The sequence below is a fragment of the Artemia franciscana genome, unplaced genomic scaffold (genome assembly GCF_032884065.1).
Source record: "Artemia franciscana unplaced genomic scaffold, ASM3288406v1 Scaffold_284, whole genome shotgun sequence".
NCBI classification, from domain to species: domain Eukaryota; kingdom Metazoa; phylum Arthropoda; class Branchiopoda; order Anostraca; family Artemiidae; genus Artemia; species Artemia franciscana.
This window is the reverse complement of record NW_027063596.1, coordinates 617,758-633,739: the sequence shown is the minus strand read 5'-3', so window position 1 is coordinate 633,739 and position 15,982 is coordinate 617,758. Positions and strand designations below refer to the sequence as shown.

Genomic DNA, 15,982 nt, shown 5'->3' with positions numbered 1-15,982 from the left:
ATATTGGTACACAATTTTAATCACCTCAATACCTCCAGTAAGACCAGTTTTCAGCATAGCAAGTTTTTCAGAATTAAAAAGAAATTAAGAATAATCACGATTCAGTTTATTTGAACTGATTTTTCAAATATATTCTCACATAAACTGCAAAACAGTATTCTTTTTTTATTTAATTATTGGAAAATCAAGTCCAAAGAAAATATAATAAATTCTCTTTATGCTATCAATTCAAGAAAGGCCATACAATCTATGAGCAGAAACGATCATTTTGATAGTAATGTTTTATTTTATGTTATTTATTACGGTCAATAAAAATGTTTTATTTATTATTTTTAAGAAACAAAATGGAAAGAAAAGTCATTAGGTTTTTACGTTGTTTTCTAGCCTGTAATTATGTTATTGTATATTTGCGCTTCATGATGTCAAATACTATTGCTGTTTCTCAAGAACAGAATTGCTTGAATTTAGAGATTTTTTGTCTATACCTAAGTATAAAAAAAAAATTATAAGATAAAACGGAGCACAGATTTTGGGATATGAGAAAGCAGTTCAGCTAGAGTGTATTCAATTAGAGTACTTTAACAGATTACACATACAGCATAGAACGACTTATTCCCTGATTTGAAATGGTGTTCATAAGTTTTCAATAGTGATCACTAAAAACTAGACTAGTGTCAACAATCAAATTTTGTTTTGAGTTGATCAGGTACCGAATGGTAGGTTGGTTAAGGCAGCTTACGAAGATTTACTTTTGCAGGGCAAAAAAAAAATCACGGCCATTTAAAATAAAAGATATTTTAGATAAAATAGTGTTTTCTATTCTTTAGAATAAAGGTGGAAGATCAATGGATATACATGCAAATTGGGAGAACGAAATTAAGATCGCACAAGAAAATCAAATGATCCAAAAATAGGGTATGGAGCTAAAGAGGAACGTTAAAGTTTTATAAGGACTTTGAGGTATTTTATGGACATGAATTCTATCTTAAGCTGAATTTACCAGCTAGATATCTTACTCTATGGATATAGCTCAGGCCTTCAAATTGACGCAACACTTAAAAGGTTCTCAAAAGAAAGAAGTTACAAAGAAGACATGTGTACTTACCCACTATGTAAAAATCAGGAGAATTTCGTGCATTACTTGAGGCAGTACCAGAGACTCTATGATAAGGGAAGGTATATTTGGAGAAATTAAGTTGATACTTCCAAATGTCTTAAATAGTATGTCCCCTCCCCACATTATCAGTAAAATAAGGAAGGCTTATGTAAATTATTTTTATTAAAAGGAAAATTTTTTACATATATATATATGTAAAAAATTTTCCTTTTAATAAATATATATATATATATATATATATATATATATATATATATATATATATATATATATATATATATATATATATATATATATATATATATATATATAAAGAAATCCTACTTTATTAAGTAAATTATTTTGGGACAGCGGAGAGACCACCCCCTCCAAACCCTACTTTGCCCCCCCCCCCCCACTCCATCCCAGCTGGAGTTTAGTTTCTTCGAAAACCTTTTCACAACTAAGATAAGCCTGCATAATTTTAACATCCAAAGAAACGGGTCATTTTTCTTTCGTGTGTCTTTGCCTTTGTGGTACTACATGGCTAATTTTTCAGTTTTAAGCGTAATTTTTTACTCAAACTTATTCCCCCCCTCCAGGATTTTGATAAAACTACACCATTGCTTCGGTCAGTCCATAACTTAAAATCAAAATCTTCTCTAGTTTTTATTTTGGTTGTTCCAAATTATGAAGTTTTTACGATGACGCCACACTTTCCCCAGCGTTACAACAGTGAGCCGAAAAACCAAACTGGCAAAACTAATTAGTTACATTTGACGACTTTTTCGTCCCAACAGCAACTACAATCTCGAAAAGCTATAGCGCCAAAAACCAGTACATTTTCTTCAGCTGTTTGATGTCATTGTATCTCTAGCTGGTGATTTTTGACCTACCTATCTTATAGACTTTTTTTTAAGTTACAAACACTTGCCAATTAATCAAAATAGGATACATGCTGCAGGAATGCACTGCAGGACCGACGCAGGGACCTTAGTAGTCAAGAAGCGTCGTTAATCCGATACAATAAAATACAATACAAATTAGGATACTTATAAGTATGTTTAATTCTTGTAAATGATTACACTACAATTTTTACAATATATCAATTCACACCACTCCGTGCCCATCTTTGGTCTATTTATAACTAAAAACCACGATAGTTTTAGTTTTTCTTTGGTTTTTCCAAATTGTTAACTTTTTACGATATTACTACATTTTCCCAGTAATATTACAATGAACCAAAAACAAAGAAGCAAGTCAAAAAAAGAATTGTCCAAAAATTCCAGCACCTGCAATCTCCTAATATCCAAGCTATACATCTTCTTCGGCTTTTTGAGGTCCCATATCTTTAGCTAGTGATTTTATCTATTTTTTTGTCCACAGTTATCAAAAACAGTACAACTGCAAATTCAGATGTTTTTGTTGTTTTTTTTTAAACTGAATTGCTGATATTCACTCGTTTCTGAGATGCATACAGTTCGCAAGTTTTCACTCAACTGTTTTGAAACCGTTCTATTTCATTTCCACTGTTCTTTGTGCTCTCCGTTTCTCGTTCTAACAAGTTTCTTGGGTAAAAACTTATAATTTAAAAATGGTAACTGTAACAATGGTAATGGAATATTGTAACAATTTTACAGCAGTATTGTACGCATGGGAAGCCGAATCCCTTTTGGTGAATTTACAATTTTATTACTTTCTTCACACCCTATCGGTATAAAGGCCAACCCGAACAAAATTTTGCTTTACTAGTAGAAAACTTAGATTCTAAACGCATACACATTTAGTCAAGAAACTATGGAGATTTCAGATATAATTTGAAATATTATTTCCAAGATACTATATTTTAAAAACAATCATGATTGACGATTATAATGAAAAAGAAAAAATGCAAACGTTCTTAACTGATTGATAATTATAATAATTGATAATTATGATAATTATCAATCATAACCATGATTGATGATTATAATGAAAAAGAAAGAAGTACAAACGTCCTTAACTGTTCATGTAAGGTTTTCAACAATGAAAAACAAAAAGTAAAAATGTCCTTAACTGATTGATAATTGTAATGATCGATAATTATGATAATTATCAATCATAATCATGATTGACAATTATAATGAAAAAGAAAGAAGTACAAACGTCCTTGACTGATTGATAGTTATAATGATCGATAATTATGATAATTATCAATCATAATGATGATTGATAATTATAATGAAAAAGAAAGAAGCACAAACGTCCTTAACTGATTGAGGAATTATAATGATTGACAATTATCAATCATAATCATGATTGATAATTATGATGAAAGAGAAAGAGGTAAAAACATCCTTAACTGATCATGTAGGGTTTTCGACGATAAAAAGGAAAGAAGAACAAACATCCTTAACTGATTGATAATTATAATGATGGATAATTATGACACTTATCAATCATAACCATGATTGATAATTATAATGAAAAAGAAAGAAATACAAACGTTCTTAACTGTTCATTTAGGGTTTTTGATAATAAAGTTTCAGTGGTGTACTTTTTATTGCAATCAGAATTCGCTTCCGAAGGGTTTCAGGCTCGTTTTTAGGAATCTCAAAAAGTTCTGCTAAAATTTCCAATGGAAATACAATTCTTGTTCTATTGGATCTTAATTACTTCATTGTCCTTAGGACTTAATTACGTCATTATTACTTATTTGCAGAAGTTAGGCTCAAAATTTAAAGTGGATTATGTTGATTCTCTTGGGCCATTCCGCTATTTAGTTTGTTTATTTATTTGTTAGTTTTCACTTTGTAATTGTGTTGATTTTTTAGAGATTCCTTTTTTAGTTAAGTTATGGTTGTGTTGTATATATTTTATCTCTCATATAGTTGTGTTATTTTTCTTTCATTATCTTTTATTTACTCTACTCATCTTGTATTTTAGTGGGTTAAACATAAATTATAACTGAAAATTAAGGTTAAATTTTTATTGTCGAAATGTCAATTAGTTAAGTAGGCTAGTTAAAATTTTAATAGGTTAAGTAGCTTGTTAAGTAAGCAAATTTCTTAGACTTAGAAATCAGAAGATGGTTAACATGGAGGCTTGGCAATACCATCCAAGTGTTTACTTTTGGACATGGTTTCATTATTGAAAGGTTCATTTTCCTAATCAAACATCTTACAAAGATATCAAAAGTAGATAAACTAGAAAATTATCTCTTTTTTATTTAGAAAACCACCCCTTAAATGGAGAAAAATTCTACCAAAATGAAAAATAGCCTATTTGTGCATTAAATTTTTTATACTTTTCATTTTATTTCATATTGGTTAATAATCTGCCAAAAGAACCAAAGTTTTCATATATATTTAGGCTACAAAAGTAGACCTAACTTGTTACCTTAATTCGCACTTAAGAGCGATAAGGTCCAATGGATCTGTGTGTTTATTTTTTATTATTCTTTTATTCGCTTCCGAAGGGTTTCAGGCTCGTTTTTAGGAATCTCGAAAAGTTCTACTAAAATTTCCAATGGAAATACAATTCTTGTTCTATTGGATCTTAATAAAATTGCAAATTAAAAATATTGTTGTTTGATCGCAGAAGTTTAAAATGTCATTCCTAAAAATTCTTGAAAAAAAAATCTTTCTTTTAGATAGAAATATAATCTCAGGAGAGAGTTAGTTTTCTTACCTACCGACATATATTCTATTGTGAAAATCAGACACCTACCAACTATGGTTGCATAATGGAGAAATACACTCTTAACTATCCCTAATACAAAGTTACAAAGTTTATTTTTAAATTCGACGTTTGCTGAGGGTTACAGACACTTGCCAATTATTTGTATTAAAAAGCTTGATGTTTTACGATTTAAATATATAGAGAGATAGGCAGAAACATTTATTTCAAAAGCCCTAGGGCCATATAATGATGACATTAAGATGATGTTAGTAAATTAACAAATTATGAATAAAGAATACATAGACTAAACATTAAAAACTAAAAAAGGAAAGCAAAGCAATGAAATATAAAACAATACCTAATTCTTTCCAAAACGTGTATTTCAAAAGCCCTGGGGCCATATAATGATGGCATTAAGATGATGTCAATAAATTAACAAATTATCAATAATGAACACATATACTAAAATTAAACACTAAAGAAGGAAAACAAAGCAATGAAATATAAAACCATACCTAATTCTGTCCAAAAATGTATTAAAGTTATCAAGAGTGGTGATGTTGAAGTTATGAGTTTCTATAACGACATCTGGATTAATTTCCTGTAAGGTGGCAGCAGCTGCATCTACTTTTGAAAGTCCACACTGATGCGGTTGAAAAAACAATCGATTCATATTTGCTAATTCCACTTTGTCATAATCAAACAATATGAGCTAAAAATAATTTAGTAGATGAAGCTTCCTTTCAAATTTTGATTAAGACGAAATGAAAATGAAATCAAATATTGAGGATATTTTTCTTGTCTATTTTTATCAGCTTTTTAATATACTTTTCAATCACACCAATTATTTAAGTGATCGGATACCAATTCTCAAATGAAACATGCAAATAAAAGTTCAAAGTATTGATAAGTCATTTTATTAGGCAGTGAAAACAGATACAAAAACATCTGGATATTTTGATAATCGGCAGTGCAATAGCGCTGCCTAAATAAAGAGCGATGTGTGCATAATACTTCTTTTTTCTTAGACTAGGGCACTTCGTATTGAAGGACTTGTTGTAGAAACTTCTAAAAGGGCTCATTCATTTGGAAATTGGAACGTTTAGTGCCCTTTTTAATAACCGAAAGTTATTGGAGGGCAACTATCCCGACTCCCACGCCCACCATTCCCCCAAACACATCCAATCAAAATTTTGAGATAGCCCTTTTGTTCAATGTAGTTCAAAGGTTCAGAATTTATGTATTTGACTATGAACCCCCCCCCCCCCGCCAAGAGACCTTACGGCAAGGGTTGTCATTTATGCCCCGGGGCATACAAGGTTTATATAGAGAGGGTGATCGTATAAACTTCGGAGGGGGCTCATTGGATTGGTAATCAGAAGTTCTAGTGCCTCTTTTAAGATTCAGAGTGATGGGAGGGTGGATACCACACACCTCGTACTTCCCTAAAATGCATCTGATAGAAATTTTGAGATGACTATTCTTTGTGTTAGAAACTTCGAAAGAGCTCATTCGATTTGAAATTGAAGGGGCTAGTGCACCTTATAATAGTCAAAAGTGATTGGAGGGCAACTAACCCCCTCTCAGGCCCACCCTTTCCCCAAAAACAACCAAAAAAACCCCAGAGCCCTCAAAGCAAGGGTTGTAAGTTATGCCCTGGGGCATATAAGGTCTTTACAGAAAAGGTGGTCGTACAAGCTTTAGAGGGCGCTAATTGGATTGGTAATCATATTTTCTAATATCGTTTTTGAGATTCAAAGAGATCGGAGGGCGGATAACCCCCTCCCAGCAATTGTCCCCTCCGCAATCCCTCGCTCTTTACGCTAAAGCTTTTAATTGTTTTAAAAAGTAGAATTGTGGCAAAGAGTCAAACTTTAGCGTAAAGAGCGAGGGATTGCGGAGGGGACAACTCATTTCATATACGGAGTAATTTCTGTTCGTTTTAAGTTTTAATGTCGCTCCTTACTTTCATCTAAAAAAATTAGTTTTTTTTATTTAATTTCTAAACGTTTTTGAATTAATGCATGTTTGGTTTTAGCTCTCCGTACATAAATTATTAAAATGAAATTTGTATATTAATTCTTTTTTTGGCTAAATGGCTTTCTCTTAGTTTTGATCAGACGATTTTGAGAAATAAGGGGTGGAGAAGGAGGCCTAGTTGCCCTCCAATTTTTCGGTTACTTAAAAAGGCAACTAGAACTTTTAATTTTTAACGAACGTTTTTATTAGTAAAAAATATACGTAACTTAAGAATTAACTTACGTAACAAACTTTCATAACCTTATATTTTTATTATGTATACGAGGGGGTTTGTACCCTCGTTAATACCTCGCTCTTTACACTAAATCGTAAGTTTTGTCCCAATTCTTTAAGAATGACCCCTGAATCAGATGGCCGTAGAATAAATAGTTGAAATTACTAAAAATACTTTAGCATAAAGAGCAAGGTATTTATCTCCTCCTAAATACCTCGCTCTTTATGCTAAAGTATTTTTAGAACTCCTCATATGCGTAATAATCTCTGTTCGTTTTAAGTTTTAATGCTACTTCTTCCTTTCATTTGAAAAAACGTTTTCATGTTTATTTTTCATTGTTTTCTTATAATAATGCTAGAGAATCCTGCGCCCTTGTCATTGAATTTTTCTTCCCCCATGACAGATTCCTCCAAGGAAATATCCTCCAACATAGTCCCCTCTCCTCAGCCCCATCCCCAAACAAAATAAAATCCCCCTGAAAACGTCTGTACACTTCCCAATAACCATTACTATATGTATACACTGATCAAAGTTTGTAACTTGCAGCTCCTCCCCCAGGGATTGTGGGGGAGTAAGTCATCCCCAAAGACATAGTTATTATGGTTTTCGACTATGCTGAACAAAATGGCTATCTCAAAATTTTGATCCTTTGACTTTGGGAAAAAATAAGCGTGGGAGGGGGCCTAGATGCCCTCCAATTTTTTTGGTCACTAGAACTTTTCATTTCCGTTAGAATCAGCCCTCTTGCGACATTCTAGGACCACTTGGTCGATACGATGACCCCTGGGGAAAAAAAAAACAAACAAACAAATAAACACGCACCCGTGATTTGTCTTCTGGCAAAAAATACAAAATTCCACATTTTTGTAGATAGGAGCTTGAAACTTCTACACTGGGGTTCTATGATACGCTGAATCTGATGCTGTCATTTTCGTTAAGATCCTACGACTTTTAAGGGATGTTCCCCCTATTTTCCTAAATAAGGCAAATTTTCTCAGGCTCGTAACTTTTGATGGGTAAGACTAAACTTGATGAAACTTATATATTTAAACTCAGCATTAAAATGCGATTCTTTTGATGTAGCTATTGATATCAAAATTCAATTTTTTAGAGTTTTTGGTTACTATTGAGCCGGGTCGCTCCTTACTACAGTTTGTTACCACGAACTGTTTGATTATCAATTCTCGTTGAGACAATTTAGAGCTCCGAAAGCAACATTCCTCTGTTAGACCGTGGTCATCTTTGCTGATGAGAGGTCAGAGCTTTTCCTAGTTGATAAACCTATTAGTAGCTCCTGATGTACATTCTATTCTGAGATAAATAGCTTATCTACATTTTCTTACCTTCTGTATGTTCCAGGGAAAGGAACATTTATTTCCAGGTGGTTACACAACGATTACAAAATAAATTACATTACTATGACGCAGCTTTACAACTATTATAGCAAAGATTAACCGCAGTAATGTAAACTTCAAAAGTAAAGGACAAATACATAGCACTAATAGACTCCTTAATATGATATTGTAAGTTTTGACTGTAATGTTGCCAATGATTCAAAATAATAAGGTTAAACTGGGTCAACGTGGGAATAAATAATTGTTACGATTCATCTGAGTCTAAGACGACAAGTGAGCTAGAAATCACTTCGTCCTGCAAGCACGTTTCACGTCAATAAATATTAATTGTATTTTAAATCTCTTCTTAAGGGATAGTCAGCTACGACAACGAGGGTACGTTTATTTTACTAATTTGTGCACTTATTAATGGCTTCTGACGCATTCAAGGATATAAGAAATTAGATTCTATGCTAACTATGGGCATGGACGTGCAAGTAAGAGCGGGGTGTTAGAGGATTGTCACCTTCAAAGATGAGACGTTATAATTTTGTGTGAATTAGTTTACTGATTTTCCAGAGTTTTGCTCAGATTTGGCCTCAGTGCAAAAAGTTTCAAATAACAAATTACAAGTAAAACAATGGAAAAATTTTTTTTTGTAAGATATTGGAATTCCAGACTTTAAATTAATATTTTGACCCTATGTCCAAGGGCTGTCCTCGGCATAAAACTTTATGAAAACATAAAAATATAAAAAATAAACTTTTATTAAAATACGATCCTTATATTTTTTTTTTTTTTTTTATACATCATAACATCAACGAAGTTGAAAACTTCATTGAAGTTATAGTAAGAGCTCATTGAAGTCTAGGGCTGTTTAAAAAAAAAGATTAAAGTCGTAGGTTAATGTAAGCTTCTCTTTTATATTTAATATTTTTATCTGTGTTGTACTGAGGATAGACATAGGTTTGAAATATTCATTCAAAGTTTGGAATTCTACTGTCTTATAGAAGAAAATTTCCTTATTCTTATTCCTGTAATTTGTTGTTTATGATGAAAAGGCAGTGTGGTCTTTGTCTGTATTTATGTATGAAGTTGGCTAGCGTTCTTCTGTACCCTGGGGGGAACCGTCCCAACGTGCAATCAGTTTTCCAAATTCACCAAAATCTAGTGAAAACAGATGAATTGTATGAACCGAATTGCGACGAATCTTACGACATCCTGTTTATAGGTAATCGATAGCGAAGAAATTGAATAAGTGCTTCATTAATCGATTGTTCAATCACAGTCATCTTCATGGGTGAGAAGTTAAAACTTTGTGCCAAATCGTTAACCCTTTATTGGTTGTCAGTACACTTGAAGACAGGACAAATCACTGTTACCTAAAATTAAGTGTTTATTCAACGATTGTCGATAATAATAAGATACAATAGCGTAATTCGTGAATTGCCTGTAGTTTATTTATAGTATTATGATTCTGAAAATCGACTAACAGTCTTATAGTGATTATTGGGTTCAATATGATTTTATTGTAAGTTTCAATCCATCCATAGTTTCGAAAGTTCTACCGTCTACTGTAACTAGCTATTTCTGCTTGTAGTTTAGTTAAGTTTATCATTTTTTGGAAGGTAATTGACGGCAAAGGGAAAAAGCCAAAACAGAGATAAAGTGTGCCAATTTGTTTACATTTCATTTGTTTCCGATGCATTTAAGGGTACACTACATACATATATCTACGGTTCAAAATCAATCAAGTCAGTAATATATGTTTAAATCCCTTCCTCACACTTCTGAGCAAAGTGTGATTCCTATGACCCTTCTTTTGATGATATCGACTGATTTCGGTAGCACCTTACGTTGCCTAAAACCATAAATCTAATTTTGCGTTTAAGATTTATAAGCATCTTTGCTGCTGAACCAGTTGCGGCTGATTTGCGGCTATCACCAAAATGTCAGATCAAATAAATAATATCCAACTTAAGTTCACTGCATCCGAACGTAAAGTGTTGCATCAACGCCAATCCAACTTAAGCTTGCTGCATCAGAACGTAAAATGTTGCATGAAGGCCAATCCAACTTAAGGTTCGCTACATCCGAACGTAAAGTGTTGCATCAACGCCAATCCAACTAAAGGTTCAATATATCCTAACGTAAAGTGTTGAATCAACGCCAATCCAACTAAAGGTTCAATATATCCGAAGATAAAGTGTTGCATCAACGCCAATCCAACTTAAGTTTGCTGCATCCGAACGTAAATTGTTGAATCAACGGCAATCCAACTTAAGCTTGCTGCATCCAAACGTGAAGAGTTGCATCAACGCCACTCCAACTTAAGGTTTGCTACATCCCAACATAAAGTGTTGCATCAATGCCAAGCAAACTTGAGCTTGCTGCATCCGAACATAAAGTGTTGCATCGACGCCAATCAAACTTAAGGTTCGCTACATCCGAACATAAAATGTTGCATCAACTCCAATCCAACTTAAGTTTGCTGCATCCGAACGTAAAGTGTTGCATCAACGCCAATCCAACTTAAGCTTGCTGCATTAGAACGTAAAGTGTTGCATCAACACCAATCCAACTTAAGTTTGCTGCATCCTAACGTAAAGTGTTGTATCAACGCCAATCCAACTTAAGCTTGCTGCATCCAAACGTCAAGTGCTGCATCAATGCCAAGCTAAATCGCAACAAACTGCAATTAATTGCATGGTAGGATAGGCTTGTGAGAACCGCGGGTAATTGAGCGAATTTCTGCAAAGATAACCTAATTATAAACTGATAAAAAAAAATTGAACCAACCGATTCTTCAAAGGCAGCAGTTTATTTAGGAGACACATAACATTCAGGGGGGGGGGGCAGATGTTAAAAACAATTCCATACATTAAGGAACAGTAGAGGGAATGTATATATACATCTTACAATCATAGAAATCTTAGGTTTTCAGTGAATCCAGCGCAAATCTTGGATTCACTGTTTTCCAATTTGGAAAGGAAAAAAAAATATTAACTTGGCAGGGACATCTTAAAAAACATTTAATAAGATATAGAAATATGCAAAATGATAGAAAAGAGGAATAATAAAGGCAAAGGTAAATGAAACTAAACAAAACATGGTTACCTTTCCAATTCCACATCTTGTCAACATTTCAGCAGTGACACTTCCAACGCCACCTACACCAACAACAGCAACGGTGCATTCTCGAATCTGCTCATAATTATTAACTATTCCCATTCGCTTCAATGCCATAAGACGACTAAAAAAAAGATAATTGAAATAAACTAGTTGTGTAGGTTCACTTTTTGGGGATCGAATCACCAATTTTCATCGGCGGAAAGTATCATAAAACAGGGATAAGGACCCACCGAACAGATAAAATAAAACAGGGGAAATGAAAAAAAACAGTCAAATCATTGGTTTTTTGGAGTCAAGTGGTCAAATCAATCAAGAGCAGTGCATCCTCAAATCTGCTCATAATTGTCAACTATTCCCCTTTGCTTAAATGACATATAACGACTAAAATGAGGGTAGTTAGAATAGACAAATTGGGTAGGTTCACTGTTTGGGGATCGTTTCACCAAACATCATCGGCGGAATGTATCACAAAAAAGGAATAATGACTCGCCAAAAAACAAAGAAAACTAGTGAAATAAAGAACCTTTAGTCAAATCATTGGATTCTTGCAGTCAAGTGTTTAAGCTTATAAATACCTGACTTAAACTTCTCTGTTTTTCAAAAATAATAAAATTCATCAATTACCTAATGAGGCATGTATGCCACGCCAAAGAGCAAAAGAGAGATGACTCTCCTATAATTCAACCGAAAAAGCGTACTCTAACTTAATTAACTTACATCTACGACGTATTTTCGTAAGCCTCCATTAATTTTCCTTATTTGTTGAGACAAACAACCCGACTTTTTAAAACCAGGAAGGTTTTACATATTACTTTAATAAACTTTAATCAAACAAAAGGAATAAGAGTTAAACTGTGGCTCATTGGTTGACCTCTGTGTAATAATAAGACAGTAAAAAAGAAAAAAATGTGGTAAAAAGTTTTTAGAAACAGGCCCTCAGCTTTTCTAAGGTCAGACAGGTTTATATATCATTTAAATATATATGCATGCTTTTAACTAGTATAAAGATATTTTTTTAGGTTGGGCCTGAACGCCATCTTTAACTTTTGTACGTGTCTAGGCAGAACAAGTTATTTTAAACTGAGTTTTTTTAAAACTACGCCTCAACATGATCGAAGAGATAAATCGATAAATCGAAGATATTCAAAAATTTTGAATAAAAACTGAAATAGAATGGTTAAAATCCTTTATGACAGGCATTTAGTTTCTGACTATAACCGATAACTCAGGAATACATAACTAAGTACTTTGAAGTACCAAAGACATCAAAAAATAAAACATTTTTTGCCCTGTGACTTCATCTTGGGTCTATCCATACCTAAAAACCAGGATATTCTTTTTTTTTTCTTTTTTTTTTGGTTGCTATAAAATATCAAAGGTCAGTTTTCGTGTGCAAAACTTTCGCCAGTGTTTCCAAACCAAACCATGAAAAACAATATGCGGAAACGAATTTGGTAAATTTGATAACGCCTTTTGCACTTAAAAGTTCAAATATGTTGCAAAAACCTGCGAATGAACTATGTAAAAATAAGTTTTGAGTTTTCCATTGGACAATATTTCATATTGATCCTCCATGGGGTAGTCTAGCTACTTATAATATATCTAGCGCTAGCCAAACTAGCCAAAAACTGAAAGTCTTTAATTGTCTTTATTATAACATGTGATGACGTTTGTGGATCCTTCTTGGGCTCCAAATGATTAAGAACTTACCTGTAAGTTTGTAAGTTCATTTGTCCCAGTAATCTGTTGTCCGAAATGAACAACAGAACGAAGGAACGGAACAGAACAGAACGAAACGAAGAAAAACGGATAGGATTATGCAACAAAACTTTTTTTTGCATGAGTTCTTACAAATTCTGTTAGATATCGTGATAAAGGGAATTTAAAAGTAACTTGCTCCCCCTTATTACCAACCATAAGGGATGGGTTTTTAAGTGTGGTGTGCAATTTACTAAAATAAAGAACTAAAATAAACAATAGATTTAGCATTTGTACGTGTGATATAAGTTAATATGTATGTGATATAATGTGATATAATATATATGTGATATAAGTTAAGCAATAAAAACAATACTTTTGAAATAAATATTCGGAAGGGATATATGTAGCAAAATAAGATAATTGGTCTTCTAAAGAGATGCTTTTATCGGTAAGTCAACAACTAAATTATTTGAAGCCTTAAATAATTCTAATGGTAAACAAATTAATGCCTAGCTTAGAATTTTAGCTATTCCTTGATATGTACATCTCTTTTCATTACCTATTTGTAAACAAGATGTTGGGTTAGCCTAAATTCTGCTTATCTAATCCCTGAATTCTAGTCAATTTACTGCCAATTAATGGTTGTGTTTTCCTTATGCTGCAGTAATCAGTAGAGTTACACTTTCTAGAACTCCAAGATGATATTTTCGTTCGTTTATTTTCTGCTGATTTTTTAACACAAGTTCTTTATTTTTAAATTAGAAGGGGCTTGTGTAAAAACAAAAATTAAAAATTGAAGATCTTTTCATTAAAAACTGAATTCCCGGTTTTTCCTACCTTTTTAAGAGTTATACAATCGTCTAATTTTCCACTTGAGCAATCAAAAAAAAAAACTCATTTTTGATGACCTGGGTATTTCATTCAATGTAATTCCTTTTATCTTTCATGTGAATTTTCCGTTTTTTGCATTTTTCTAAATTACCCCCCCCCCCCTATAATTTGGAGATCTTATTAGTACTGGTTTCAAGTTCAAAAAAAGGGGAGTTTTATTTTCCATTTTTTCATTTCATGTTTTTTATAAGTTTGCAGTGTACAACAAAATTTAAAGGAAATAGATTATTAAAATTATGATATTTCCATTAGATTACTCACGCTATGTTCTTTTCTGAAATCATAATCACTTTCCAAACAATATATTTTCCAATTGTTTGCATAATTTGATGCTTTATATTCCCTTTAACAAGTTTCTTGACTTGTCAAAAGAATTTGCTTATCTGATTTCAAAAGAATTTAAAATCTGTTTAACATTGAACATTATTTTGAGATTTGGGTAACAATGGAAAGAAAAATTACAATATATTTAATAGAAACACGCTCTATAATAGAAAGTAAGAATATCACTGTTTAGTTTTAGTTTTGTAAACAGTTTTGCAGGAAAATGTCAAAAGCAACGTATTTTCACTGAAGATTAAACATTGAAAACCTCGCCTGAGGGAAGTCAAATGACCTCCCCCCTATCCCAAAATCGGCACCGCTTGATATTCCTGCATTGTATCTTGAGGTATAAGTGGTTTTGTAGAAGCCTATTGCAAAAAATATGTGTCCGTGGAAGCTCTTGAACTGATTAAAGTTTTTAATTTGAAAAGATGCTATTCTTCAAGTATTGCTTGGTTATTTTAGTTGGTTACATAATATGATTAAATAAAATAAAAAAAGTTTTTTAACTGAAAATAAGGTCTTTTCCGAAAAAAAAGAACTTTGTCAAATTTGCTGAATTAGTATCTGCTCAGTTTTTTTTAACAGTTCAGCGTGAAAACATTGGCAAAACTTCCCCGTAGCTTGTAAACTTTCAATAATTATGTGACAAACCCAAAAAAACGCAGTACAATTTTCATGTATAAATTGGACCCAGGGGACAAGAGATTTCATTTTGATATCCTTGGTAATTTAAAAGCTATACTTGTTGCAGCATAATATAACTACATCACTTAGCATACAATAATATGTATGGTGTTATAAAGCCACTTACTGTTTTCCATATTCTTCACTCCGTCCCAAACAAGAACAGAAGATTCAGTTAATTCTAGTATCAGAATAAAAAGTATACCTTTATATCATTGCCTTTATATACCTTTAATACCTTTATATACCTCTTATAAGCATAGCTTTATATCATTGCTTTTGCTTTAGTGAAACATTATTGCAAGCCAATCATTTTGGAACATGTCTCAGAGAGGCAAGTATAAATCCAGAGGGCAAGAAATTTTATTTTGATATCCTTGGTAATTTAAAAGCTATACTTGTTGCAGCATAATTTAACTACATCACTTAGCATACAACAATATGTATGGTGTTATAAAGCCACTTACTGTTTTCCATATTCTTCACTCCATCGCAAACAAGAACAGAAGACTCAGTTAATTCTAGTATCAGAATAAAAAGTATACCTTTATATCATTGCTTTTGCTGAAGTGAAATATGATTGCAAGCCAATCATTTTAGAACATGTCTCAGAGAGGCAAGTATAAATGGTCTATTTTAAAGTTGAAAACCCTTCGAAAATCTGATTGGCTTCAAAACTCAACATTGATAGGTTGGTCTCTTGGTTCCAAGGGGCTGAATAGTTCCAAGTTCCAAGATAGTTTTAAGTTGAAAAAATGAAGGATTTCTTGAATTACATAATGATTTATCATAGGACACATTGCAATTAATGAGACTTTTTAGGGCGGCATCAGCGAAGTCCATTGGGGGGTTGGGGGACATGTGTTCCCCCAAGGTTGTTAAAAATACCCTTTCTCCAGGGTA

At 32.6% G+C, this 15,982-nt stretch overlaps 1 protein-coding gene across 1 annotated transcript in view; it reads right to left on the bottom strand.

The window, feature by feature from the left end:
- The window catches only part of LOC136043032 (ubiquitin-like modifier-activating enzyme 5), a 42,468-nt gene that overhangs the window by 12,551 nt on the left and 13,935 nt on the right, over window positions 1-15,982 (bottom strand). The window contains exons 3-4 of the mRNA XM_065727932.1: window positions 11,462-11,597; window positions 5,272-5,468 (exon numbers count right to left, since the gene is read on the bottom strand). Of these exons, the coding sequence (XP_065584004.1) occupies window positions 5,272-5,468; window positions 11,462-11,597 (333 nt within the window). The remainder of the gene's footprint in view (window positions 1-5,271; window positions 5,469-11,461; window positions 11,598-15,982) is intronic.